Raw genomic sequence first — 27,552 nt, forward strand, 5'->3', positions numbered from 1 at the left:
AAAATTAGTCCCCATAGAGGTTAAGCAACTTATACAAGGTCGCCCAGCTAGTTATTGGCAGTGCCCAAAGTCCCTGCAATTTAAACATGGTTAAGGGTCTTGAGGGTTTCTTCTCATCTGCATTTTAAGCACTTAAAAAAAAAACCCTCCCCCTCCATTTCCCCTATTTCGCTCTTCCTTAGTCAAAGTGTTGCCTACTCCAACTCTCAACTTTTTACAACCTGTTTATTCCTTAGTCCTCTCTTAATTGGACTATGCCTTCTTCATGCTACTAAAACTAGGCCCACCAAGGTCAATGGCAATTGCCATGTGGCAAAATCCAATGGATAAATACAGCTGGAATTTAAGATGCTCAACCTCACTCATACTAAAAGAAATGCCTATAAAAGCTACTAAGACACTGTTTTTCATCTTTGAGGGTGGTGAATATAAAAAAGTTTGATAATGCTCAGTATTAGCAGTTGGCCAGAAACAAGCATTCTCATAAATTGCCAGTGGAAGTTAAATTGGTATAACTTCTGTAAAGGGTAATTTGGAAAAATGTAGCAAACTAATAAGTCCATATATGTGGCTCAGTGTTTACACTTCTAGGAATTTGTCTTACAGAGAGATTCAAACATGTGCTAAAAGAAATATGTATAAGATAATACACTGTAGCACTGTTTATAAAGTGTGGACACTCCCCAAATGCTCATTACTGGTGGCCTGTTTAAAAAAACTCAGGTAGAGCTGCAAAATGTAGTACTATGTAGCTGTCATTACTAATAATATGGAGCTATGTAATGATAGCCAAGATACTTAGTTAAGTAAGAAATGCAAGATGCCAAATTATGTGGGAATTGTGTACAGAGAGAAGGGAAGCATTATATCAATTATAGAGAGAACAGCTAACATTTTAAATTGTGGCTGTTCTGTGAGCTTCCCATATATCACTCATTTAAATCCTCACAACAGGAACTTCCCTGGTGGCAGAGTGGTTAAGAATCCACCTGCCAAAGCAGGGGACACGGGTTCGATCCCTGGTCTGGGAAGCAAGTAAGCCCATGAGCCACAACTACTGAGCCCATGTGCCACAACTACTGAAGCCCGTGCGCCTAGAGCCTGTGCTCCTCAACAAGAGAAGCCATCACAATGAAAAGCCTGTGCACTACAATGAAGAGCAGCCCCCGCTCTCCGCAACTAGAGAAAGCCCACGTGCAGCAACGGAGACCCAGTGCAGCCATCACTCACTCAATCAATCAATCCTCACAACAGCCCTGAGTCAGGTACTACTACTATCCTCATTTCATAGCTGACTAAACTAAGGTGCAGAGAGCTGAAGGAATTTTCCTAAGGTCACACAGTTGGTAGGTGGTAGAACTAAGATTTGAACAGGTGGTAAGTGGTGGAACTAGGATTTGAACCCAGGAAGTTTGGCTCCAGCGCCTGTTACTCTTAGCCACTGTGCTAACTTATCAGTATGGCATCCTATAACTATATAAAAGATATCTGATAACACAGGTTGCCTCCAGAGAGAAGGGAAATTTTCACTTTATACCCCTTTGTACTTTTGAACTTTGAACCATCTGAATGTATTCCTAAGTTATTTTGTTTTTTAAACAAACACACTCACACTCAAATTCACACAAATATGGAATATGTAATGGGTACTTCACAGTTATTGCCTTTTCAGGGGAAGAGCATGGGTTTTGGCATTCAATTGCTTGAATTTGAATCTCACCTCTGATATTTGTTCCTGTATGACTTTGGACAGGTAAAATAATTTAAAATGGTACCTAGAGGATTGTTGCACTGATTAAACAAGATAATCACTGTAATGCACTTAGCACAGGGCCCAATAAATGGTTCGTTTTACCTTCCACACATCTCTGGAATCTACTCACTTCTCACCATCTCCTCTGCCACCTCCCCTGGCTAAGGCGACCATCATTCCTGCCAAATTTAGCATCTCCAGTCTCTTCCTCCTCCCATCTGTTTTCAGCACACCCGTCAGAGCATCTATTTAAAATGCAAAGTTAACTATGTCACTCCCCTGCTCAAATCCCTCCCATGGCTCCCCACTGCTTTCAGGAAAAATCCCAGGGGTTGGGGCCTGGCATTCAAGGGTCTGCATCATCTGCCCTTAGGTGGCTTATCCCACCTCCTCCCTCAGCAGTCGCCCTTCACTCTCTTTACCCTGCCCATGACTTACTTTCCCACAATACACCGGCCCAACCACTCCAAGCCTTTGTTTCCAGACCTAGTGCAATTCTGTATTCTGAGTTCTAGCCTCCAATTTTGGCTTCCCTCAAATTTCAGTCCTGGTTCCATTGACACAAATTAGACAAATGAGAAGCCCCTGCTCTGAGAGCTGGGAGGAGACCCTAGGTCAGACCTTCCCCATGGGTGGCTGCATCCGGTGTCACTTCTAACACCACCTCCGATTCCTTTAGAGTGAGGATGACTACCACTTTGGACAACCGCCGTCACATGTCTAAGCCAGTTCAGTTTGTGCTGAGGGAAACCCAGAACAGTGCCTGGCACAAAATAAATGCCCGATAAACCTTCACTGAATGAATGAGACGCCAAAGGTTGGGCAATGACTAAAAGCAGGGCAAGAAACAGAGAGGAGCTCTGGGATCTGGGAGTGGGGTACTATTAGCTAGTCTCAGGAGAGCCAGGTAAGCCCTGAGTGGGTTGCCCCAGGCTAGGAGCCTTGCCCTTTGCTGTCACCCATGTCTTTTACGAATGAATTTAAATTTCCTTTTTCTCTTTATTTATTTATTTTTTCTGGCCACACCCGGAGGCATGTGGGATCTTAGTTCCCCCGACCAGGGATGGAACGGTGCCCCCTGCAGTGGATGCATAGAGTCTTAACCACTGGACCACCAGGGAAGTCCTAGATTTCTTTTTTCACAAGCAGAAGGGGGGAGGTGGGGGTGATCCCAATTTAGCCTCCCTTCCTGATGCTGTCAGAGGACCCCTCTGCCTAAGATACATCACATGCCAGGCTAGTTCTAACCTCCAGGCCTTTCTACTGGCAGGACTCGCCTGGAGGTTTCCTTATCCTTTCCTTTCCATCCATCTGTCCTGCCTCAGTCTGATCTGCCTGACCCCTTGTGGAATCTCTGACTTTCCCCCACCCCTCATCCGAACCCTCACACATCCTCACTCTCTCCACTTTCCTCCATCTGTCCAGAAACCTCCCTTCCCCCACCACCTCCACTCTGTCTCCAGCTTTTTTTGGCTGCTGCCTCTTCCGCCTCCCCTCCTCCTCCTTCCTTCCCTGACGCTGAATAATCAGGCCCGGCTGTCCTGGTTTCTGGAAATACCCGCGTGTGGGCAGTGGCTCAGGGCTGAAACAGGGGATGGATAGATGAGGACCGCTGGGCAGCTCCAGGCCTCCAGCGCAAAGACACCAAAATCCAGGGGTGTGGTCCATGCCGGTCTCCTTCTGAGGAAGGGAGGGCAGGAGGTTTATTGAGCAGTGGGGGAGGGATGGGAATTCAGAGGGCATGGACGCAGGCCATCTCGTCTCCCAGGTCCTCCTCATCAAAGCGGGAGAGGATGGACTCCTCGTCACTATAAAGTGAGCTGGTCCCCTGTGCCAGCAGGTCACTGGCGGCACTGTCCATCTCGTCCAGTGTCAGACGACATGCATCTGCAATCTCCCGCTTGGCCAGGGCCACGAAGCGCGGGTCTCGGGCAAACAGGCCCAGGCCCTCGGAGATGAGCACCTGGGGGCACAGATGGGATCAGTGTTGACAGAGGGCACAGCATAGAGTCAAAGCAGTGTGCACAGAGGGGTTGGTGTGGATGAGTGATGAACCCATGAGGGCACGCAGGGAAGTCAGTGGGGGACAGTGGGGCACACATCTTGCTGAGCAGAAATCACAGAGCAAAGGGATAGCTACATACACAACATAGAGACTGGGGACCCTCCTTCCCAAGCTCCCACCTTCTCCCCTTCTCTCCCATCCCTCCGGCCCCCTCCCCTTCTGGACTCACAGCCTCCACCAGGCTGTCAGCACTGCCCCTTTTGCCATAGCTGGGGTCTGAGTGGGTTCCAGGCATGTGCAGACAGGTGAAGGTGCGCAGTGGATTGCTGGATTTGCCGAGGTATCCGTCCCCTGCTGCACCCTCCTCCACCAACAGCAGTGGGGCGTATAGGAGCCGGCCCCGCTGAGGAGGGGTTGCCCAGGAACCCTGGACCAGAATAAACATCAGGAGCATAGTGATTGATGGGTAGGGCATGAGGATCTAGGAATCACTCCTGTGCCTACCTCTTACTCCCCAAGCACAACTGGAGTCAAATTGAATGGGTATACATCAGCCTTGGGTTTATTTCAGAGCATAGAAGGCCTGGGTTTAAATCTTAGCTTTGCCACTTACTAGCTGTGAGATCTTGAGTAAGCCTCTCTGGGCCTCAGTTTCCTCATCTGTACACTGGGGCTAGTAACAGTACCCACCTCACAGGCACAGTGAGGACTGTGTGAATTCACACGTGCCCCCTTCTTCAGAAGGGCCCGATATGTAGTGTATTTGATAAATTCAGCCTAGGTTGCCCCCCACCCCTCCAGGCCTCAGCCCCCCTCCCCCACCTCACCTGTGCCCTGCTGGGCCCTGAGTTGCGCCCACGATGATAGGTGCCTGGGATGGGTAAATCTTCACAACTGCCCTGGCGCCACAGACACTGGATGGTGAAGGAAGGCTTCCGGCCTGGGGGTGTGGGGGGCACCAGGGGAAAAGAGGAATGTCAGTGCCTCCCCAGCCCTCTGCTCTTATGGCCCATGGGGCCCCCCAGGACCCATGTCCACTCTCACCTGCAGGCGTTGGGGGCAGCAGACGGCGGCGTGGTGCTTGGTGGCCATCCACATATCTCTGGGCTCTGTGAGGTGGCAAGAGGATGGGGAGTGGGGGAGTCCCTGCCTGCTCATCTAGGTAGGAGAGCCTGTTTGGGAGGGAGGGCTGGGGTGAGCTCAGGCCTGGGCATGCGCGATGGGGTGCCATCCCTCTCGCACGTGGCTCATGGGCTCATCCTACGTGTCGTGGCCAGGGTGCTGGCTGGGGACTTCCTCTTGTTCATCCTGCTTCTCTTGCCCTTTGGTTGCCTTGGACTGAGAACTTCCTTCTTCCGGAATGGTGAAAATGAGAACCCCAGAGCTTCTCCTGGGGAAAGTGAGGCAAGTTAGGCAGACCAGATCCTCCCAGTGTGGCCCTGGGCCCCTGGTCCCCTCTCATTTCATGTCCTACCCTCTACAGAAACACTAGACGTTTTTAACTGGGAAAATTCACATAACATAAAATTAACCTGCCATCATTTTAAAGGAGACATGGGCTTTCTTTTTTTTTTTCTTTTTGCGATATGCGGGCCTCTCACTGTTGTGGCCTCTCTCCGGACGCGCAGGCTCAGCGGCCATGGCTCACGGGCCCAGCCGCTCCGTGGCACGTGGGATCTTCCCGGACTGGGTCACGAACCCGTGTCCCCTGCATCGGCAGGCGGACTCTCAACCACTGCGCCACCAGGGAAGCCCTGGGCTTTCTTTTAATAGACGTTTGTCTCACTGGAAACACCCTCTGCCCCCTGAAGTACCCCCATAAAGTGGCTAGTCCCTGCCTTCCCTCACAATCCTCCTGCAGACCTTTGGCCATACCTGTGGGCGTGGGACCCAGCTTGGGGCACACTGGACTGTCTGGAGTTGGGAGCACCCCCATCGTCGTCACTGGGCCCAAGGGAAAGTGAATCTGGTGGTTTGTCCCAGGCAGGCAGAGACACAGAAACCACAGAGCTCCGGCGAGATGGGGGCTGGGAGCCCATTGGGGCCTGTGGAAATCACAGGACTGAGCGTTGCATCCAGGTTATAACTAAGTCACTTGGTCAAATAGTGTGTCTCCAATGAGCTCCCCAGGGGCCAAATCTGGGTCTTGCCCTCCAACAGTGGGTGGTAGGTACCAAATAAACATTTGTCTATTGCAGGGGGTCTTCTCTGGGGGACTTCCTCCCAGACGCAGTGTGGAAATCACTCAGGGGGTTGAGGGAGTATTTTACAATCAAGAGTTCCTGGGGGAGTGAAAGCTTATTGTCCTTACTTTGTACGTTTCCGGGTCCTTCTCATCTTCCTCCTCCTCTCCCTCCTGTCCCTCTTCCTCCTCCTCCTCATCTGTGTCACAGGTGAGGGCCTGCCGCATCTCAGGACCCAAGTCTTGCAGGCTCCTCAGACCAGCCTGTGGGGATGGGAAAATAGGGAAGCGGGTAGCTCAGGGTCTAAACTTCCCTGTCCCTGAGCAGGAGTGTGGGGTGGGGGAAGGAGCCCCACAGTCACCCCTGACCTTCTGTGGGTCCTGGGGTATCAGTTTTCTCATCTGTGACATGGGTTCCATGAGATCAAGAAGGCTGTCAGCCTCAGCCACAGAGCTCCCACATACCCCCACCCAGCTCAGGCCCTGCTCCCAAGACCTGAAGGGCAGAGGAGGTGCTTGGGGGGGCCTCGGCCCCTAGTAGCCCCTTTTCTTTCCTCCGCCGGAATTTGCGGAAATAGTCCTGGATCAGAAATGTGGCGTAGAATTTGCCCACGGTAACTTCTTCCTCTGGAAGCAAGGGAGGGGAGGCAAGGTCACACAGGAGTCCTCTGCTCCCCACACCCCCACATCAAAGCTTGGACTCTCCCCCTGCACCCCTCCCTCTCCAGCCAGTGATGGTTTGGTGGTGGTGAGCAATCGTTGACATTCAGAGGCAGGCTTAAGGAATTGGGGTGGAGCTAGCTCACCGTCAGCTGGGGGGATGACCTCATCTAGCAGCTTCTGCTTCACCCGCTTCCAGATCTTTTTGATGACAATCCGCAGCTCCTGATTGGCTTGCTCCAGGTTCCCTGCATGGGGAGACGATGTGGGGCGTGAGCCAATAGGAAGAGCCTTTCACAGCCACTCCTTCAACTGTTGGAGGGCGCGTCACAAACTTCTACCGCAGCCAAACACCGCCCCCGTTGGATAGGTGGGAAAACAGGCCTGGAGAAGGCAAAGTCACCTATTTTGAGGTTCAGAGCTAAGAGTGGGGCCCATCCCTCAATTAGTTTGCTCCTTGCACCTTCCCCAGGGACCCTCCCACTCCTGCCCCTTCCCCTCCTCCCCACACACCTTCTGTCTTGATCTTCAGGGATGTCCGAACGAGGGCAAAGAGTGTGGCATTGAATGTCACTGTCCCATCTGAGTTGAGAGGCATGTTCATCGCCACAAGTCTCTGTGCACACCAGGGACATGGAACCCATTTTGGGCAAATGCCAGGGATGCAGGCATGTGATGCCCACGGGCAGAAACCTTTGAGGATGCCACCAAACACCCCCTCCCCACCCAAGGCAGGGTCCCTGCCCACTCCTGCTGTGTGGTGACAGTCCTCTCAGAGGCAGTGGTGGGCAGGTGCACAGACCTTGCAGGCCACTCGGTGTGGGCACAGCTTCCCGAATCCCAGGGGTGGCTGGATGCGTCTCAGCAGGGCAACCACATCCAGGTGCTTGATGCGGCCTCTGGGGAAGGTGGCGGTAGAAGAGAGGCACTACTGGGTTGGAGATACCCCCTCTGGTCCTTACTCAAGACCCTACCAGCTCATCACTCCCTCGCCCCACCAACACCCCATAGTCTGCCAGGGAAGAACTGGAGGGCAGTCAGTGGGGGAGGGGAAAAGGCAGAGGACAGGGGCAGTGGGAACCTTGGGGCATCTACTGCCTGGGTAATGGGAGGCATAGGTCAGAGGTTCCAGAGCTGGAGGACTGTGAGGCAGTGCACTGTCCTCTGGTATCCCAGGTATGGGGTCAGAGGGCATACTTGGCCCCAGGGTCATATTCAGACCAGATCCTCTTGAATTCATCGAGGTGATGGGGGCCCAGGATGGACCAATCTCTGGTCAGATAATCAAAGTTGTCCATGATCACAGCCACAAAGAGATTTATGATCTGTGGGCCAGTGAGTAGGAGAGGTTAGGTGAAGGGCAGAGAAGAGTATGGGGGGTTTGGTGGGAGGCGGAGGTAAGCTTCTATGGTCACTGGGTCATGAGTCCCCGGGTTAATCTTGTCGTCAGGGCCAGCCCTTTCACCCGCTCAGAAGATCTGGGCTTCCCACCTCATCCCCATCAGGACCAGCCCCCGGGGGCAGTAGTGGTGGATGTGGGGCTTGGTCCTTACCAGGAATGCACAGAGCATGAAGAAGCTGATAAAATAGGCTATGGCAAAATTGCTACCACAGCTAAACTCCTCACCAGGGCCGAAGTCAGACTCAGGGTCACACCGGCTCCCAGGAAGGCTGGCAAGCATTATCTCCTGCCATGCCTCACCAGTAGCACACCTGGGGGTCACACAGTGGTGCCATCTTGGGGGGAGGCTATGAAGTCATGACAAGGGCCACTGTGGGGGCCAGAGGGGTGAGGAGATGACCTATTTCTTACCAGGGGCTACATCTGATAAAAACAGCATTTCAATATTTTAAAAGCTGGTGTGGCCATGTTGATGACAATCATGTTTGCATTTTACAGAGGGGGTGCTGAGGCTTATGAAAGGTACACGTCTTGCAGCCAGAAAAAGCATGGCTGAGGCTAGAATATTCTAAAAGATTCTTTAGAACACAGCCAGAAAAGGTCTCAGGCAATATGGAGCCCCATGCTGCCCTGTTACTTCCATAGCTCAGGCAGTCTGGGGCCCAGAGAGGATGTGTGGGTACCCAAAAGCATGCTGGAGATCAAAGCAGCAGGGGAGAGGGTGTGTGTGTGTCACCTGAACAAAAGCAGCACAGCCTGTGGAAAGGTCTGGAAGTTGTTGTTTCGGTTGATCTGTGTGCCATCCTGAAGAGCCACCTTGCCGAAAATCTGTGGGCATACAGGGGCTGTGTCAGAGGGGTGACTCCGTGCCCCTACAGGTCCCCATCCATTTCACAACACCTAATACCCAAAGGATCCTTATAACCCTGACAAGCAGGCACTGCTGACCCCATTTCACAGATGTATGGACTGACTCAGTGTGGTGCAGCTTGTCTGTCTTTCTACCCCGACTTTGGGCTCATTCCTATCTAACCCCCCTCAACAGAGGAGTGCCTGAGGGATGCTCCCCAGGGTTTTCACTTGCCTGCATCCCAATGACTGCGTAAATGAAGAATATCATTGCGATGAGAAGAGCCACATAGGGCAAGGCCTATGGGAGTGGAGAGGAGGATAGGTACTCAGGTCCAGGCAGAGAACTGTTAAGCCCCAGAATGCACTCAAGCCGGGCCCTGCTGAGAGATGTGGTCCATCCCCAAAGTGCCCATGACTGCCAGGGTCTCCCAAATATGGACACAGTATTAAATACAATAGAGTAAGGTCAGTGAGGCCAAGACATGTTGGGAATTGAGAGCCCGCAAAAGAGAGAAAACTGGAAATGGTAAGCTGCACATGGGTATGGCATGCTGGAAGGTGTAGTTCTGGGGGCGGTAAAGGACAAGCTGAGGGTGTGAAGTGGGGATGAGGGGTGAACAAAGGAGTGGGGGAGTTACCTGGAAGGACTTGATGAATGTCCAGAGTAATGTGCGAATCCCTTCACCCTTACTGAGAAGCTTGACCAGCCGCATGACTCGGAAGAGGCGAAAGAAAGTGATCGAAATGTGGGAACTGTCCTCAGAGCTCTGGGGTTGGGCGTGTGGTGGGTATGCTCAGTCCACATTTGCCCCAGCCACCTCCCTGTCTCATGCTTTGGCCCTCCCAGCCTCCAAATCCCTCAGAACCCAGGCCCTGGGGTGGTCAGGGAGCATTTCTAAGGACTTTTGGGAAGAAAGGAAAGGAGGGTTGGTGAAGAGAGAGGCAGAGAGTCCCTGTTGTGAGGTGGTGGGGGGGGGGCTACCTCGCCAAGATGGCCACCATTCTGCACGGAGATATTGCCAAAACAGAGGTGATGGAGGAGATGATGAGATCACAGGGCCAATGAACAAGGAGAGAAACGATGGAGCAGATACGGGGGATAATGGATGGTAGAGTTATTATCCAAGGGATGATAAGGAAGGTTACATGGTAATGGACCAGGATGGTTGAAGGAAAAGTTGGTAATGAGGGTGAAAGGTAGAGGAGAGGGCACAGGAGATGGTGGAGGAGAGATTTTGGAGCCAATGGAGGAAATGATGAAGCCGGTGGTTTCACGCAGATGAGAGAACCGATGGAGGATCCAATGGAGAAGCCAGTGATGGAGATATGGACCCAGCAGCATTGTCAACGGAGGACGATGTAGTACCCAGTGAAAGAGATGATGGAGCCAACCGGGCAGTCAGTGGTGATGACAGAACCGTGAAAGACCCAGTGTCAGAGACGATGGTGTCGGTGGAGGAAATGGAGCCAATGAAGGAATCAGAGGAGATGATGGAGTCAAAGCAGGAGTTGGTGGAGATGATGGGACCAATGGAGGCGGATGTAGAGGCAATGAAGAAAATAATAGAAATAACAGGAGAGTCATTTTAGGAGATGCTGGAGCCAGAGGATAGCTTGCAAATGAACAAGCTGGAGCTGGTAGAAGGGGGCTTTGGCTGAACCCAATAGGGACTCAAGAGATAGAGCTAGAGGGAGGAGCTCTGAGTCTCCAGGAGTGGGGTGGATGTGAGTGGGAACCACCTCCCCATGTGAAAGAAAGCCCTGGGGTTGAGGTGAGGGAAGGTTGGTGGGGGGTGAGTGGGTTAGTAGAGAGCCAGTCCTCACGTTGACTTCAGTGACGGCAATGTCCACTACGCTGCCCACCACAATAAGAGCATCAAACGTGTTCCAGGCATCGGTAAAGTAATGCTGTAGACAGGAGGAAAGCAGTGCCCTGTCTTCTCAGAGCTAGCAAGCTAGGGTATGGGGCTAGTAGTGGTTGGGGGCATTGGGGAGGCAGGGTCTAGGCTGGATCACATGATAAGGCTGCATCTAGATCCCTCTTCCTCCCTAGTCTCATGACTCCCTGGTTGCTGCTCCCCTGAGAGCTATGCAGTGAGTTCCACCCTAAGGAATGGGTCTAGGCCTTGGGGGGTACCTTGGGTTTGAAGGCGATGATTTTGAGCACCATCTCAACAGTGAAGAGACCAGTGAAAACCATGTTGAGGATGTCCATGACATAGTTGAAGGGAGCAGTCTGCTCATAGTGCTGGGGGAGAAAATCAGATGTGGGGACATAGCCTGAGGCAGAGATTCCCCCCGACACCCCAACCAAATATTCTCTGTCTTGGACTGAGGTAAGTCTGGGGACGTGGTAGCACTATGGGTTGGCCAAACCTCTCACACTGTCCACCTCCCATTATGGATATTGGAAAGCCCAGCCCTTGATTTCCTAGCTTTTCTTGCAGCTGGTTCTGACTAATGAGACAGAAACATAAGCTTGCTGCTGCTTGGGCAGCTTCTGTGAAAAATATTTTTGATTTCCAATAAAAGGGTCAAGTGAGGAGAGCCCCTCGGTGCAAGCTTCCTTCCTTTTTCCTTCTCTGAATGTGGTTTTGATGTCTGGAACTGTGGCAGCCATCTTGTGACCATGAAGCAACAATCATGAGCATGAAAGCCAACTTACTCAGAATAGTGGAACAGAAAGAGAGCCTGGGTCCCTGATGAGCAATGAGCAAACAGCCTACCTCTGTACTGCTTGCTATGTGAGGTAACTATCATAATTCATTGACTCCAAGGATACACATCTTTTCACAGTTTAGAATCTCTGAAATTGGGGTGCATTTCACAGTAAATGACAACTTACATTTGCCATCTGCCATTTTTTCCACATTCTCACATCTCTGAAATCAGGATACAACTTATGATTATCGGCCTTTGATTTGAATATATGTGGCACATATCTTTAAAGCTTAAGTCTCTGTCAGTTGGGGGTTTTGTTACTTGCAGCCTAAAGCATTCCTGACAGTTCTCAAGGATTTGTGCAGACAGAATAGGGTCAGGTGTCTGGCGGGATCAGGGTGGGGAGCTCAGACCTGCATGGCTAGAGCAACCGTGTTGAGCAGGATGAGCAGGAACATGAGATACTCGAAGGCAGCAGAGTTCACAGTGGCCCACACCCGATACTGATTCGGGTTCTTGGGGATATAGCGGCGGAGTGGCTGGGCCTTGAGGGCATACTCCACACACTGGCGCTGCATATAGGTGCAAGGCATGAGTGAGCAGTGGGGTCCCGAGGCAAGGAGCTGGGGTGGGGGTGGGGGGTTGGTGGATCAGGGGTCGGAGGTCACCTGGTTCTTGTCCAGCTCACAGTCTTGGTACTCCTGCTCGCCCTGGGCACGGAAGGTGATGATGACGAAGCCCACAAAGATGTTCATCATGAAGAATGCAATGATGATGATGTAGACAATGAAGAACACTGAGATCTCCACGTGGTAATTATAGATGGGGCCCTTGTTCTCTGCGTTTGCATCGATGGCCTTATATAGCAGCCTGGGGAGCCAGTGGGGGCAAGTAGAGGGATATCCCAGACACCTCAGACCTGTCCCCAGACACCTTAGGCACCCCAGAATATCCCCAAAGATCCCCAAATTCCCTGACCTAACTATCTGAGACCTACACACCCGGCCCTCAAAGACTCCCAAAGCCCAGCCCTCCAGAGATCTAGAGATCCCCATCCAACCTTCCTGAGAATCCCCATCCAGGCCCTCCAGGACCCCCAGATCCCTTAAGTTCCCACAGACTCCCAGTTCTCCTCCAGCCATCTGAGGATCCCCATGCAGCTCCGCAGAACTCCCCAACAAGCCCCCAAAGATCTCTAAGTCCCCTGTCCTATCAACTTGAATTCCTTGCTCCATCGCTCCCCCACCTAGTACTCCCAAAGACTTGTGCAGCTATCTGGAAACCCCTGAATCTCCAGCTCCATCTCCTCCAAGACCTCCACCCAGTCCCCCCAGACCTCTACCTGGTACCCCCCCCCCTAAATCCCACGCAGTCCTCTCTAGACTTCCACCTAGTGCCTCAGAGACCTCTCTACCCAATTCTTGGAGGCCCCCTCACCCAGGTCCCCTAAGCACCCCCGGCCAACTTCTGGGAGATCCCCACCTAGTCATCTGATACACCCACCAGTCCCCAGAAAACCCTATCCACTCTCCAGAGACCTTCTTCACATCCCAAGTTACCCTTCCACCCATCCCCAGGATATCCAAAGCCAATCCCCTAAAGACTCTTGCCCAGTCCCTTGCCCATCCCTGGGGCCCTGCCCCTCACGCAGGCCAGCCTTCGAAGGTGGAGACAGTGAACAGGGCCATCATGGCTGAAAGGACATTGTCAAAGTTGAAATCACTGTTGACCCAGAGCCGCTCCCGGACCAGGGGCCTTGACACATCTCCATCGGGGTAGACCAGGAAGGAGCCCCTGTGGATGTTGCAGACATGCTGGGTGGGTGAGGAGGGGTAGGGAGCTGTGGAATGGGGACTGGTGTCTCCAGTACGGAGGCAGCAGGGCATATTGGTGGAGCTGGATAGCCTGGGTTCCAATCCTGCCCTTCCATTTACTGGCTGGGTGACCTTGGGCATTTAACCTCTGTGCTTCAGTTTTCCCCATTTATGACATAAGGATAATGACAGAACGTATTTCCTGGCTTGTTACAAGGATTAATTTTGTTAATCAATGAGAACAGTGTCTGGCACATTGTTGGGGCCGTATACGTTAGCTATCATCAACATTATTATCACCATCATTGCCATCCAGGAAAAAGCAATACAAATAACAGCCAACATTTATCAGCACTAAGTATATGCCAGGCACTGTGCTAGGCTTTACATGTACTAACTTTACATTGTAATACACTCTCTGTGTAGTAACTCATTTGCTCCTCACAACAACCTTGTGAAATCCACACTCTTTTTATCCCCATTTTTCAGTTGAGGAAAATGGGACTCATCAAGGTTAAGAAATGTAACCATGTCTCATTAGACGAATTTGAACCAAGAATGGTTCAGCGAACTATTACCCTCTGTAGGAGTCTCAAGACGGAAGCTGGGGACTTGGTGGTGGGGGTCGGGTGTTTGGGGATGGATGGGATTCTGGAGTGGAATGTAGGTAACTCTGGGGAATGTGGAGAGGGGTTTTGGGCGGTTACTGGGGGGGGCCTCTTAAGGACTGGTGATGTCTGAGGGCTTTTGCCGTTCTTGGGAGAATTTTCGGGATGTATCTTGGGGCCTTGAGGAATTCTGGGGTCTTGGGGGCCTTGATAAAATCTGGGGGGGGGGTCTCTGCAGTTCTTTGGAGGAAGATCTAGGGGTTTTAGAGCCCTGGGTGAGATCTAGGGGCCTCTTTGGACTTTGGGAGGGTCCTGGGTTCCATGGAGGGCAGGGTTTCAGGCACTCACTTGCATTCTTGGGGTGTGTGTTTGGCCTCATCAGTGCAACTGTAGAATTTCCCCTGCAGAGAGGATATTTGTCAAGCAGATTCACCCTTCATCCCCCGGCCCCGTGCCTTGATTCATGCCTGGGCCTCCCTCCAGTGTTTCCTCCCACCTTGAAGAGCTGCACGCCAATGCAGGCGAACATGAATTGCAGGAGCGTGGTCACAATCATGATATTCCCGATGGTCCGGATGGCCACGAACACACACTGCACCACGTGCTGCAGACACCCACAAATATGGCTCATGGACACCGCAGGCCACGGTGGCCACAGGGCAAGGACTCTGGGCATGGATGGAGCTCAGGGACTTGGGTCAGGAACATGTGGTCTTGGGTGAAGGATGTGTGGGTACCAACAGGAAATGTGTTTGCCAGACAGGGGTATGTGGCCACATGTCAGGAACTTGGATCACAGAAACGTGGCCTTTGGTAAGGAATAGATGGTCACTTGTAAGGAACATGGATGAGGCCACATGGCCAGTGGTCAGGGCCATGTGGTCACACATTGTGGCCAGGCTATGTGGTCATGCGTCACTGCAAATGGTCAATCGGATCAGTGATCCTGGCCCCAGGGGCGGGGCAGGGTCTGGGTCCCATGGATTTGGGTGGGATGGGATTACCTTGAGTCCTTTGGCCCTGTTGATGGCTCGGAGGGGCCGTAGTACTCGGAGAACTCGAAGAATCTTCACCACCGAGATGGCACTGGAGCTGAGGAGGGGGAAGTCCTCAGGCCGTGGCCCAGGCCTGGCCTTGGCTCTTGGAGGAATGGGGTAGGCAGGTGTCACTCACTGGATGCCAAAGGAGATGAGGGACACGCTGACCACCAGCAGATCCAACAGATTGAACCAGCTACGGCAGAAGGAGCCACGGTGCAGGAAAGCCCCGAACACTGTCATCTGGGGAGTAGGGGGACCTCAGGCTAGTTAGACCCCAGATCCGGGGAAGAGAGGGGAGTTGGGGATGGAAACAGGAGAGGTGGACTGCAGGGGTGGGTGGGGAGTAGGTTGGGGTAACTGGGGGTATGATGGGGGTCCATTAGTCACCTTTAGTAGAATCTCCACAGTGAAAATGGAGGTGAAGGCATAATCGAAGTACCCCAGAATCTGGGGGGCAAGAAAGAGGGGGAGCCACCGAGTCATGGATGAGGGGGATCCTAGCTGTGTGTATCTCTCAGTAAGTTTTGCTGTCCCTCCCTCCCTCTCTCCTCCCCTCCCTCTCTCTCTCTCTCTCTCCCATCATCATAATCATCAAGGACTTTTCTACAAGGCAAAAGCCTTGGCCACCAGAAAGACAAGGGTTCAGATTTGGGTTCCTCTGCCTCTACTCAGCTACATGGGCGCCCTTGGTCTGCTCAACCTCTGAGCACAGCTTCCTCCTCTGCCAAACACTGATCACCTCCCCGGTGCTTCCCCAAGTGTGTTGCACTCATAATAAAGGCTGACACTGCTGCAGCTGCCATTATTGCTCCTCTCTCTCTGCCCAACTAGGGGTCTTCTCCCTGCCTCCACCCTGGCCCCAGCTTGTGCCCAGTAGGACACCCTTGGGAGTGTCCCCTGAGTCCCCAGCCCAAGGCTCACATGGTTGCGGAAAGACTGGGCTCGGATGGGGTCCTCAGCTGCCAGGGACACACTGCTGAGGATGATGAACACCAGGATAAGATTGGTGAAGACGTGATGGTGGATGAGGGTGTGGCAGGCCTTCCTCAGCCTGGGGAGTGGGGAATGGTCCATGGTCAGAACACAGGACCACAGAGTTGACTGGGGGAGCCCGAGAGATACAGCATGGGCCCTGTTGCATAAGGCCGTGCAGGCCCCCTGAGCCTTGGCTGCTCCCTGGTCCTCCCCCTGCCCCAGCCCCTCCTGCCCCAACTCCCTGTACACTCGCAGCACTCACGGGTTGGTTTGGCTGAGGCAGAAGAAGGCGCTGCCCTCAGGGATGGGTACCACCTTCTCCTTGGGTACAACTTCCTGCAGGAGTTCCACATGCCCTGCACCCCCTTCCTCCTCCTCCTCTTCCTCCTCCTCCTCCTCCTCCTCTTCCTCCATGCCTGGCAGCAGCAGAAGATCAAAGGAGAGAGAATTAATTGAGAAAATGTATGTAAAGCACCTAGAACAGTGCTTGCCATGTGGTCAATTCTCATCTCCCTGCTAGAATGTCAGCTCCTCAGAGAAGGGATTTCAGACTGTTTTGTTCACTGTTGTGTCCTCAGCACTTAGAACAGTGCATGGGACACAGGAGGGGCTCAGTAAATGTGTGTTGAACGCACACTGCCATCTTCAGTCATATACATACTATTTTATAATGAAGGCTCTGAGAAGTTCTGCAGTAAAACAAAGTGTGTTTCTCTTCTGTAATCTCAGCGTCTCAAATGTTCCTGGCCACACACCAAGCCCATTATTTTTAAGATGATGTCGGAGAAGGCTGCTCTCCAGAGAGGAGGGTCTCAGGGGTCACGAGCTCCGCCTGGGTGCTGTCCCCAAGGTCCCATACCTCTTCCACCTGGCCTTGCCCACTTGCCTGCTCCTTCATTTTTTGCACCTTCCTCTTCCTCATTCTCCCCACCAGGCACCTGGGGACAGGAAGATGGGGGTCATTGGTGATGGGGTTGACATCCATGATGGGGGGATGGACACAGGGGAGGCATGGGAGGGACACAATAAAGAAGGAGTGAATAGGCAGAGGATGCGGGATAAAGACACACACGCATAGACAGATATTGGTGGTAGTGGGAGGTGTAGACAGTGCCCAGGCCTCTAACTCACCAGTGCTCCATTCTCCTGTGGAGTTTCCTCAGTGTTCTTCTCCCTGTGTGAGGAAATTGGGGAGGAGGTGACTGTTAAGGATCGAAGCAGATAGGCAAGGCCAAGGGAGGGGGTCACTGCAATCAGAACAGATCTTTCTCAGGTCCCATACAACCTCCCTGCTTCCTCCCTCATCCCCTTAGTCTATTCTCACAGCAGCAGGAGGGATGCTGTTAAATTCTACGTCTGATACATTCCTCCTCTGCTCACACCCCTCCCATGGCTCCCCACCACTCAGAGCAAAGCCCAAAGTTCTCACCATGGCCCAGAATGCCCTTCATCTGGCTTCTCTATTCCCCCCATTTGAGCTCACCTCCTACCACTCTTCTTGTTCCCAGACGAGGTATCGAACCCGGGGCCCCGGGTGAAAGCAGTGAAAGAGCCGAGTCCTAAACACTAGACTGCCAGGGAATTCCCTCCATGGTGTTTTTTGAATGTGCTAAGAATATTACCACCTCAAGACCTTTGCACTTGCTGTCCCCTTGCCTTGAACCCTCTTTCCCCAGATATTTGCATGGCTCATTCCCCCACTTCATTCAGGCCTCTCTTTAGCTGTCACCTTCTCATAGAGGCCTTCCTTGATTACCCTAACCAAAATAGCAGTCTCCATTTCTCTCTGTTCTCTTACTCTGCTTTCTTTTTCTTCATTACATATTATTAACATATATTAAATTAAATTATATTATTATATATTAATTTGTTTGTTTTGCTTGCCTTCCCCAACTAGAATGTCAGCTCCATGAAAGCAAGGACTCTGTCTTTTTTGACCCCTGCTGTCTCTTTAGCATCTAGAACAGAGCCTGGCAAAAAGTAGGTGCTCAATAAATGCATGTTCAGTGAATGAGGACTGGAAGGTTGGATCTGCAGATGGGGATTGCCAGAGTGACCAAGGCATCTCTGGTGGTGTGGGATGTGTGTGGGAGGGTCCTAGTCAGGGATCCTAGGGAGAGACTGTCTTGGAGGCAGAGCCAGACCTCACCTGTCCTTGTCCTTGTCAGTGCCTGCATCTCCACTGGCCAGGTTGTCCACAGCAATGGCAAGAAAAACGTTCAACAGGATGTCTGGGGTGAGCTCAGGCAACAAGGATGGAGAAGCAGCCTGCCTATGGAGTGCCCATGTCCCCATTATCCTTCCCCAGCCCTGCCACGATCCAGCCTCCCAAGGCTCTGAGGATACAGTTGCCGCAGATGAAGAGGATGATGAAGTACACGCATACCAGCATCCCTGGGAAGAAGGGGCCGCCATAGGCCATGATACCATCATACATGACCACATTCCAGTCCTCACCTGTCAGGATCTGGGGGTGGGAGGTCACCATGAAACTCTTGGGACCCTTTCCCCAACCTTGGGTCCCCCCACCTTGCCCACCCATCCCATAATCTCCAGGTGTCACCTGAAAGACAGTGAGGAGGGCCTGGGGGAAGGTGTCAAAGGTGCTTCGCTTGGTGTGTGTCTGGTCAAAGTTGAACTTGCCCCCAAACAGCTGCATGCCAAGCAGGGAGAAGATGATGATAAAGAGGAAGAGGAGAAGCAGCAAGGATGCAATGGATTTCATTGAATTGAGCAGGGACGCCACTAAATTGCTCAGAGATGCCCAGTGCCTGCAGCAGAGATGGAGGGGGAAGGGTTGACATGTCCAGTGGTGAGTCAGGAGCCGTGGCAGGGCTCCAGCTTGGGATGCACTGGGGCGGACTGGGTTAAGATGAGCTTTTGTGTCATTGTTGGAAGTGATTTTGGAGTTGGGGTGAGGTGAGAATAAGAAGTAAGGGGAGGGTTGTATTCGGGGTTGGTGTTGGCATTAGGGGAGATGAGGTTAGTATGGAGGGTATATGGAAGTTGGTGAAGCTAAAATTGGGTTTCAGGTTGGGCCTGGGGTTAGGGATTGTAGCTGGGGATGGGGTTGGGGAATATTTGGAGCTGTAGACGACTGAATCGGGGATAAGTCTGTGGCTGAGGGTTGGGATAGAGGAGAGGATGGATGGGGATGAGATTGGGGCTGGGACTGGGGATGGGTTTGAGCTTGGAGATAGGCTGATGGTTATGAGTTTGGGATGTGGGGGTTGTGGCTAGAGATAGGGATGAGGCTGGGAGCTAGGAATGAGGCTGGAGGTGGGCTTGGGCTTGGGCTTGGGTTATGGGGCTGTAATTGAGCTTGTGGATGATGAGTGGTTGGTGGTTGGGGTTAGAGATGGTGTTATGGTTGGGGGTGGGGGATGGGGTTTGGGTTGGGGATGAGTATGGAGTTGAGTTTGGAGATGGGGTTGGGAATAATGTTCTAGCTGAAGTTGAGGCTGAGGAAGGGGATGGAAATGGAGTAGACACCCTCCCCAGCGGACTTTAATCTCCAGGAAGGCAGGAACTTGTGTCTGCTTTGATTCCTGGTGTTTCCCTAGGGCCTGGAAGGGCGCCTTGTATGCAGTAGGCACTCAATGGATATTTGATAAATGAATGGTGATGAGGATATAGTCATCATTGGAGCTGGGGTGGTGGCTGTTGGGGCTGTGTTTGGGGCCCCCGTCCTCTCCCCCGACACACACACACACACACACACACACACACACACCTGGTGACCTTAAAAATCCTGAGGAGACGCACACAGCGGAGCACCGAGATGCCCAGGGGCTGCATGGCGCCCACCTCCACCAGGGTGGTCTCCAGGATGCCCCCACAGACCACGAAGCAGTCAAAGCGGTTGAAGAAGGAGGAGACGTAGACAGAGGGCCCCAGACCATATAACTTGAGAAGCATCTCCACCGTGAACAGACAGAGCAACACTTTGTTGGCATACTCTGTGGGGAGAGGGGCAGGGGTGACTGGGCTAGTCAGTTTTTGTGGTGAAATGTGGGGAGGTAGGGGCCATGGGGCGATCTGTGGTAGTTGGTATCCGTCCAGGCACAGGCCGGTGGTGTGGTTAGGACTAGGGATCGGGTGAGTTTGTAGGTCACAGTGGGCAAGGTTTTGAGGGGCTTGGAGCTGGGGTGAGGGGCAGAGCTGGGGTGTGGGCCTCGGTCAGCCTCTATGAATACAGAAAAACTCCAGTTCAAGGGTAGAGTTAGAATCTGGGGTTTAGTTGGGACTGGGGCTGGTTTGAGGGTTGGGATTAGAAGTGTACTCAGTATTCAGGTTGGGGGCTGAGACTAAGATGAATAATAGTAAGAGCTAACACTTGTAAAGTGTTAGCTTTATGTGGGCCAGGCAATGTTCTAAGCATTTTTCACTTTAACTCATTTAATCCTCCCCGCCACCCCCTGAAGTGGATACTACTACTATTCCCATTTTGTAGATGGGGAAATTGAGGCACAGAGGGCTTAACTTGTCCAGACAGTGTGGTGTTAAGAGCCTGGACTTTGGAGCCAGGCTGCTTGGGTTTGCCACTCACTAGCTGAGTCCTGGGATTAGTCACTTACTGCACCTTAGTACTTAATTCACCTAAAGTTGCAGTGAAGAGAAATTGAGTGAGTACAGGTGAAGTGCTGAGAACAGAGCTTGACACACACAGCAAGTGCTATACAAGTGTAAGCTACAAGGTAGGATGGAACAGGCTCAAGTTTCTGCATTTACTTGGGTAGGGGGGCAGTATCTGGGGGTGTGGGGCACCCGAGAGATCCTGGATTGGAGCTTCTGGGGTGGAAGGAATTGGGGGCTTGGGGAGAGGGCTGGCAGGCTGGGGGGTGCACCCTGGATCTGGGTGAGCCAGATGGGTTGCCCGTGGTGCTCCGAGGCGATGGTCAGCGTGTTGAGGAAGACGAGCAGCAGCACGGCCCAGTAGCAGGCATTGGACTTCACAGCCCGCCGGCAGCGCGCCCGAAGGCCCCGGTTGGCTCGGCGGAGGCAGCGGCTGTGGGGATGGGGAACCCACCGGCTGAGATCACCTACCTAAGCCTGCCCTGGGGGGCTCAGGTGGGGGAGCCCGGCGGTCATGGGGGGCTTGGAGGGCTTGGAGGTGGGGCTCACAAAATCATGGGGTCCAGCAGTCACACAACTTTTCCAACTCACCAGACACTGGTTCTCATGATCTTGTTTCTGGAAAAGAGGGGGATGGGAGGTAGGCATCGTCAGGGACTGAGCGGCAGTCAGCAGCGAGGGTTGGAGGTCAGGGGCTGAGGTCAAGGTTGGAGGCTAAAGTAAGGATTGGGGTCAGGGTCTGTTCTGGGTTCTGGCTGGGTCAGGGGTCAAGGGCTGGGGGCCCTCACAGGCAGCGTGTACAGCTGGCCAGAGCCCCCTCTTCCTCTTCCTCATCGCCTGGGGTCTCTGCCATCGAACAGGTGTCACTGGCTGGGAGGCTGGCTGTGGGCAGGGAGGAAGAAGAGGTCGGCACATGAAGATCCCAGGGTTCTGCCTTTGGCTTTCTCCTCTGCCTATCCATCCCTCCCCCTTGTCAACCTTGCTGGACCCCCACCGTGGCTGCTGGTGGAGTGTGTGGAGTGGGTGGAGTGACTGAACCAGTGCAGACGTCCTCGTCTCCTATTGGTCAGCTCTGCCAGTTGCGGCCCTGTGGAGACATGGAGGACAGTGATGGAGCACGGCCTGGGGCGGGGTTAGGGCCCCGCGCGCGCGTGTGCGTGCGTGCGTGCGTGTGTGTGTGTGTGTGTGTGTGTGTGTGTGTGTGTTATTTGGAGTCTTTGTTCTGGGTGCAGTCTGGGAAGGGTATCTGAGTCTGGCTTCCGTGTCCTAACCGGAGGCTGGGCCTAGAGATTTTTTTTGGTTTTGGTTTTGGTTTTGGTTTTTTTTGGCCGCGCAGCATGGCATGTGGGATCTTAGTTCCCCGACCAGGGATTGAACCCGTGCTCCCTGCAGTGGAAGCACGGAGTCTTAACCACTGGACCTCCAGGGAAGACCCAGGGGCCTAGAGTTGCTGCGGGCTGGGGCTGGATCTCAGGAGGGCAGCCCACATCTGAGGATGCGTGGAGCAGGGAATGGGCCAGGTTGGGATTGCCTACGGTGGCTGGCCTGGCCCTCTTGAGCCACAGAACCAAAGTTGCCATCAGCTGAGGGGTCCTCCATGTCCAGCTCCTCCGCCTGTGTGATCCAGTCCAGGTAGCCCCGCAGGTCCTCCTCCAGCTGCTGCTTCTCTCGAAGCTTCTGGAAGTCCCCTCGCGCTTTTGCCTTCTCCCTCTCCTTGGAGAACTCTCTGAGGGAGGAGAATAGAGGGTTAGGTGGGGGAACAACCCTGGCCCCCTTGCCGTCACCTCCCAGTCACACTGACCTCCTTGCTGTTCTTTGAATATGCTAAGCACATTTTAGCTTTGGAGCCTTTGCACTGGCTGTTCCCTTTGCTTGGAACACTCTTTCCTCAGATACCCACATGGCTCAATCTCTTTCACACTTTTACTCAGATAACACCATCTCAAGGAGGCCTGTCCTGATTGTCCTCATTTGTAATTACACGATCTTGGCATTCCTATCTTAACTCTTCCTTTCTTTCCATAGCACATATTCCATATAAGACACTACACATATGTGTGTGTATGTATGTACACACACATTTATTGTGTATGTTGCTCTTGTCTGTCTCTCCCCACCAGAATGTAATATCCAGGAAGGCAGAGATTTTTGTCTCGTGTTCCATTCCTGAAACAGTGCCTCACACACAGTAGATGCTCAATGTTGATTGACTGAATGAAGGGGTAGTTTAAATGGGTTTTGAAGGATGCCTAGCAGTTTTCCAGGAACAAAGTAAAGGGACAGGGGCTGAGGGGCAGGAAGGAAGGCCCGGGTAGGTGTCTAGGTTCCTCACCCACTCAGGACACCAAGTACAAGGTTGAGGATGAAGAAGGATCCAAAGATGACAAGACTCACGAAATACACCCAGGGCAGCTCATACCCCATGGCATCCTGCATCTAGGCAGAGAGAAGGGGCATGCATCCCTCAGGGTAGGCGGACACTCCCGCCCAAGCTCGGTGAGGAAAGGCAGGTGCAGCTTCTGCACTGTGTGCCTGCCGTCCACCTCACCCAGTAGAGCACGTCAGTCCAGCCTTCCATGGTGATGCACTGGAAGACTGTCAGCATGGCGAAGAAGAAATTGTCGAAGTTGGTGATGCCTCCGTTGGGACCTGCCCAGCGTCCGCGGCACTCGGTCTGGTTTAGCGTACAAGCACGCCCCAATCCCGATGACGCACAGGGCGATGGGTCCTCCTCCGCCTCTACGTCTGTGGGAAGACTGGAGCTCTGGAACCTGAAGCACGCCCACCCACAGTCGTTGCCACCTTGGAGGCCTGCCTACCTGGGAAGCTCACCTCAGGGTTCTAGATTTTTCTAAATCAAAGACAACCCTTAGCCTCTGACTGTGTTGGGTCAGAATTCTGAACCCCTGGGAAGCTGTGAAGCCCAACCACAGGGATCTGAGGAGTGGGACTGTAAACCTTGGGGCAGAATCTTGTGAATAACAGTGAGGCGTGAGCCTAGGAGCAGTCTTGTGAATATGGGAGGGTCTCTTGAAAGAAGGGTGGGGCCAAGACGGGTTTGGGTGTGGATGAAAAAGGCCTGACTATTTGGGACCAGTTCTGGAGAATGGAGTCTTCAGTGTGGGATAGGGCCTTAACCTGTGAGTGGAAACTTGTGATAGGGCGGAGCAATTAGCTAGGGGGGCGGTTGTAGTCTGGAATTGAGGGCGGAGTCTTGAATATGGGAGGGGCGGGGTAAGACTTGTTTATCTGGGGGCGGAGCCTGAACTTGGGGGCAGAGTGTTGTGAATTTGAGTGTGTCCCCTTGAGAACAGGGTGGGGCTTAGGAGCCAATGGAGGGGGCGTATCCTGTCCCGGGGGTGGGGTGGGGTGGGCTTGCTGACCTGATCCCAGGAAGTAGCACGTTTTGTGCATGCGTCCGAGGAACAGCTCGAGTCCGATGATGGCGTAAATGATGATGACAAAGAGCACGAGAAGTGCGATATGCAGCAGCGGCACCAGCGCCTTCATGATGGAATTGAGCACTATGTGCAGGCCTGTGGGGAGCGAGGGGTGGGCAACGTAGGGGCGGGGGCAGCTCAGCCCCCCCCTCCCGCTCTCCCCTCCGCTACCTCCAAGTCCGGGGGACGAGCCACTCACTCGGGACCCCGGACACCAGCCTCAGTGGCCTCAGCACCCGAAACGCCCGCAACGCCTTCACATCGAAGCCACCCGGCTTCCCTCCGGTATGCGGGGCGTCCCCCGGGCGTCCGGGCCCCTGCTCCAGCAGCACGCTGAACAGCCTGATGGGGGAGCACAGGACAAGGAGGCGGGGGTCAGGCGTTCGGACCCCCCCCTTCCCCCCTCCCTTCTCCTCGGAAAAGTACAAGTCCCTGTAACTGGAAATGCATATTCCTGATTCTGGCTGCCGAATGGAGGCAGTCTGAAGCAGTCGCTTCCCCGAGCCCCGAATTTAGCGGGCCTGCGGTGGGAAGTTGAGCTAGGGTTGGGGGTATCCCTTGCAGAGGCGCACCCGACCACGACGATGATGAAGTCGAGCAGGTTCCAGCCATTGCGGATGTAGGCGCTGGGGTGGAGCACCAGCCCGTAGGCCACGATCTTGAGCATGGTCTCCACAGTGAAAATCACCAAGAATACGTACTCCACCTGCTCCTGGGGGCGGGGCCGGGGGTGGGGGGCGGGAGATCGGGAAGTTATTTGGGAGCGGGGTTTGTTTGACAGGGGGTAGGGGAAGAGGAGCGTAGCGGGGACCGAGGGTGGGGCTGGGCAGGAGAGGGTCATCTGGGTCAGAGAGGGGAGGGGCCTGGCTGGATGGCTTGAGGTGTGGCTCTACTGGGGCTGTATCTAGCTGGAGGTGGGGCGGGGCGGGGCTAGCCTCACCAGGTTGTGGTTGGCAGTGTTGGAGTCATCCTCTGGGAAGGGGATGTAGACCCCAAGGGCCACGCAGTTGGCAAAGATGGTCAGCAGGATGAGGATGTCGAAGGGCCTCAGGTGGACACAGTTAAGGACCCAGGCAGAGTGGTCTCAGAGCCCCACATTCCCTTGGGGCCCTCCCCACCCAATGCTGACCCTTGACCCTAAAGTGACCAGCTCTGACATTCCCAGCCCCTGCCCTGACCAAGGCCTTGACTCTGACCCCCCTGGAAACCTTATCCATCCTCAACTCTTGCTGAGATTTAGTCTTTGATGCTTGATCCCCCCGGTGACCTTCACCTTTCTCAACTCCCCCTTGAATCCAGTTCTTAGTCCTTGATCCCTGGTGACCTCAGCCCTCTTCCATTCCGGCCCTGGCTTAATCCTTGACTCTTGGTACCCTGGTGACCTTCACCCCTGAGCCCTGCCCCTGGCCTTCCAGGATGCTTCCATTCCACGATGCTGATGCAGGACCGCCGCAGGGGGTTTGCCAGGGTGAGGCAGAAGAGTGCCCGGGGTGAGCGCTGGGCACTGGCCACTGCCACTGTCTTGTGCTTACTGTGCTGAGTTCTTCGCTTAGGGGTCCCCAGGCTGGATGCCCCGCCGATTTCGCCACCTGATGCTGGGGGCCCAGGGCACAGCCCCCATTCGGGCCCAGGGCCTGTCCCGTTGGCTGGACTGGGCTCTGGGGTGGTGTCTGTGTGGAGAGACCGAGTGGGGGGGGCAGGGTATTGGGGCAATCATGGCTGCCTCCTACATGATCCTATCCCTCTGTCTGAGGGAAGGAGAGAAGAGCATGTAAAATTAGGGAGAGTTGAGGGTACCTGAGTTAAAGATTGGGGGATAAGAGTTGGGATTGGAGTTGATTGATTGACGATAGAGTGAGAGTTTATAGGGGAGTGAGGGTGAGATTATGTTTCTAATTGAAGTAGGGTTTGGTGTTAGATTTGGGGAGTAGAGCTTAAATTGACATGGGGTAGGATTAAGTTTATAGCTGGAAGCAAGTTTAGGATTAAATTTGAGTGGTAGATTTTGGGTTGGGTTTAAATACCGGTGGGAGTAAAGTGTTCTTGAGATATGATTTAGGGTTAGGACTGGATATTTGAATGAGTTGGAATTTGAATTAGGATCAAGGTTAGGGTTTAACTTGAGTTTGGGTGGGATCTGAGTTTTGCACTGGGGTTTTCAGCTAAAGCCATTCCCAAGTCCCATGGCCTTGTTTCAGTCTCCAAGGGGCAGTGGGTTGGCCTGGTTAAGATACCCAGCTTTGGAGGAAACAAGCTATCTGAGTTTAAATCCTGACTCTACCACTTGGGAGCTGTGTGTTGCCTTGAGCAAATTATGTAACCTCTCTGAGCCTCAATTTCCTTATCTGTATAATGAGATGACAGTAAGAGTACCTACAATATAGGGTTGCTGTGAGGATTAAATGAGTTCAGCATTCAGAAGAATGTCTGGCACATAGTATTATCCCCATTTTGCAGGCGGAGAAATTGATGCAAAAAGAGAAGTTAAGTGATTTGATGAAGTAGCTGAATTGAGAGCCAAATCCAGGCAGTCTCTGACTCTAAGACTTCACAACTTACTACCACCATCAAGTGTGTATTCTCTCTCTCTCTCTCTCTCCTCTCTCTCTCTCTCTCTCTCTCGTACTTAAAAATGGGTCTGCACTCTTTCTGGAAAGTCAGAGACCCACTCACTAACAATGCTTATATCCAGGGGTTGGGGTTGAGCTTCGGTAACTTTAGAGCTCATAGTAAGGTCTGTATCCATGTTGGGGTTTGGACTCTAATGGGGGTTTGCCCTCTGGTTGGTAAAGTTTGTGTTAGGATTAAGCTTGGGGCTGGCACTGGAGTTGAAGTTGGGGTGGGCGCTAGGATAGAGATCAGGGCCAGGATTCGGTTGGGTTTCAGTTGGGATCTAAGGCTGTGTTTGGGGCTGGCTGGGATGGGAACAGGATGATGTGATTCTGGTCCCCTAAAGGCTCTCCAGGGGTGGGGTCCTGGTGGGCAGTGGGTGGGTCAGAGGGGCTGAGGATGGAGCAGAGCCCAGGCTTGCTCCAAGGGTCTGCAGGGGTGGAAGCCTGCTCTCACCTTTCCCGCCTTCAGATGCCGCCATCCTCCTTTCCAGGTTGAAGAGCCATCTGCACACAGCCCCCCTCTCTTCCCCCAGCTTTGGAGGGATTAAGGTCACAGGGCGGGGCCATAACAGGGTCGGATGGGAAGGTGAGGAGGGGTGAAGATGGGACACTTGTGGGCCAGAGTCTGGCAACAGAAAAGGCACTGATTTAAAAAAAAATATTTTTACAAAATATATACTAGCACCAGAGTCAGAAACTAAAATAAGAAAAATGATAATTGTTTCCCAACAGTATCTGAAATTCGAAGTATGTAGGAATAGACCTAACATAACATATGTGCAAGATCTCCATGGAAAAAAAATTATCAAATATTTTCAAGTGATTAAAGGGGACCCAAATAAATGGAGAGATACATTAAATTTACTAATAGAAATAGTCAATATTGTGAAGATGTCAGTTCTTCCCAGAGTGACCCAGAGATTCAATGCAGTCCCAAACACAAATCTCAGAAGGGATTTCCCTGGTGGTGCAG

The 27,552-nt window shown here is 53.0% G+C and overlaps 1 protein-coding gene across 5 annotated transcripts; it reads right to left on the reverse strand.

Annotated features, from left to right (window-relative positions):
- Nucleotides 1-3,411: 3,411 nt before the first annotated feature.
- CACNA1F (calcium voltage-gated channel subunit alpha1 F) lies at nucleotides 3,412-27,114 on the reverse strand. Of its 5 annotated transcripts, none has more exons than XR_456956.1 (48): nucleotides 27,034-27,114; nucleotides 25,388-25,637; nucleotides 24,908-25,013; nucleotides 24,540-24,679; nucleotides 24,167-24,309; nucleotides 23,911-24,063; nucleotides 23,076-23,272; nucleotides 22,860-22,963; nucleotides 22,096-22,253; nucleotides 21,522-21,614; nucleotides 21,316-21,409; nucleotides 21,119-21,145; nucleotides 20,800-20,960; nucleotides 19,686-19,911; nucleotides 18,516-18,723; nucleotides 18,299-18,419; nucleotides 18,102-18,183; nucleotides 17,084-17,126; nucleotides 16,839-16,890; nucleotides 16,215-16,368; nucleotides 15,899-16,028; nucleotides 15,365-15,424; nucleotides 15,111-15,217; nucleotides 14,942-15,029; nucleotides 14,434-14,541; nucleotides 14,286-14,338; nucleotides 13,163-13,309; nucleotides 12,184-12,385; nucleotides 11,929-12,087; nucleotides 10,992-11,102; nucleotides 10,679-10,762; nucleotides 9,837-9,857; nucleotides 9,493-9,621; nucleotides 9,087-9,152; nucleotides 8,739-8,830; nucleotides 8,154-8,313; nucleotides 7,798-7,925; nucleotides 7,403-7,499; nucleotides 7,114-7,216; nucleotides 6,747-6,848; nucleotides 6,437-6,567; nucleotides 6,070-6,204; nucleotides 5,634-5,803; nucleotides 5,045-5,148; nucleotides 4,803-4,930; nucleotides 4,586-4,698; nucleotides 3,988-4,185; nucleotides 3,412-3,716 (listed from the first exon to the last, which is right to left on the reverse strand). XR_456956.1 is itself a non-coding variant. In XM_007450913.1 (48 exons), exons 1-48 carry the CDS (start codon nucleotides 27,056-27,058, stop codon nucleotides 3,486-3,488), a joined length of 5,898 nt encoding a protein of 1,965 aa, XP_007450975.1. The 5 variants fall into 5 exon arrangements, 3 of the variants coding, with proteins under 3 accessions (XP_007450975.1, XP_007450974.1, XP_007450976.1); XR_456955.1 differs by having other exon boundaries at nucleotides 22,063-22,253; XM_007450913.1 differs by having other exon boundaries at nucleotides 3,486-3,716; nucleotides 5,041-5,148; nucleotides 27,034-27,058.
- Nucleotides 27,115-27,552: the final 438 nt, after the last annotated feature.

This window comes from Lipotes vexillifer, unplaced genomic scaffold, assembly GCF_000442215.2.
Source record: "Lipotes vexillifer unplaced genomic scaffold, Lipotes_vexillifer_v1.1 scaffold129, whole genome shotgun sequence".
Lineage (NCBI taxonomy): Eukaryota > Metazoa > Chordata > Mammalia > Artiodactyla > Lipotidae > Lipotes > Lipotes vexillifer.

Excerpts from the sequence above, each read along its gene's own strand:
- CACNA1F (XM_007450912.1), bottom strand. The coding sequence starts at position 27,058 with ATGGCGGCATCTGAAGGCGGGAAAG. Across the intron at positions 20,961-21,118 it reads ATCATGAGAACCAGTGTCTG|CCGCTGCCTCCGCCGAGCCA; the intron begins GTGAGTTGGAAA and ends CCATCCCCACAG. Across the intron at positions 6,568-6,746 it reads GGTCATCCCCCCAGCTGACG|AGGAAGAAGTTACCGTGGGC; the intron begins GTGAGCTAGCTC and ends CCTTGCTTCCAG.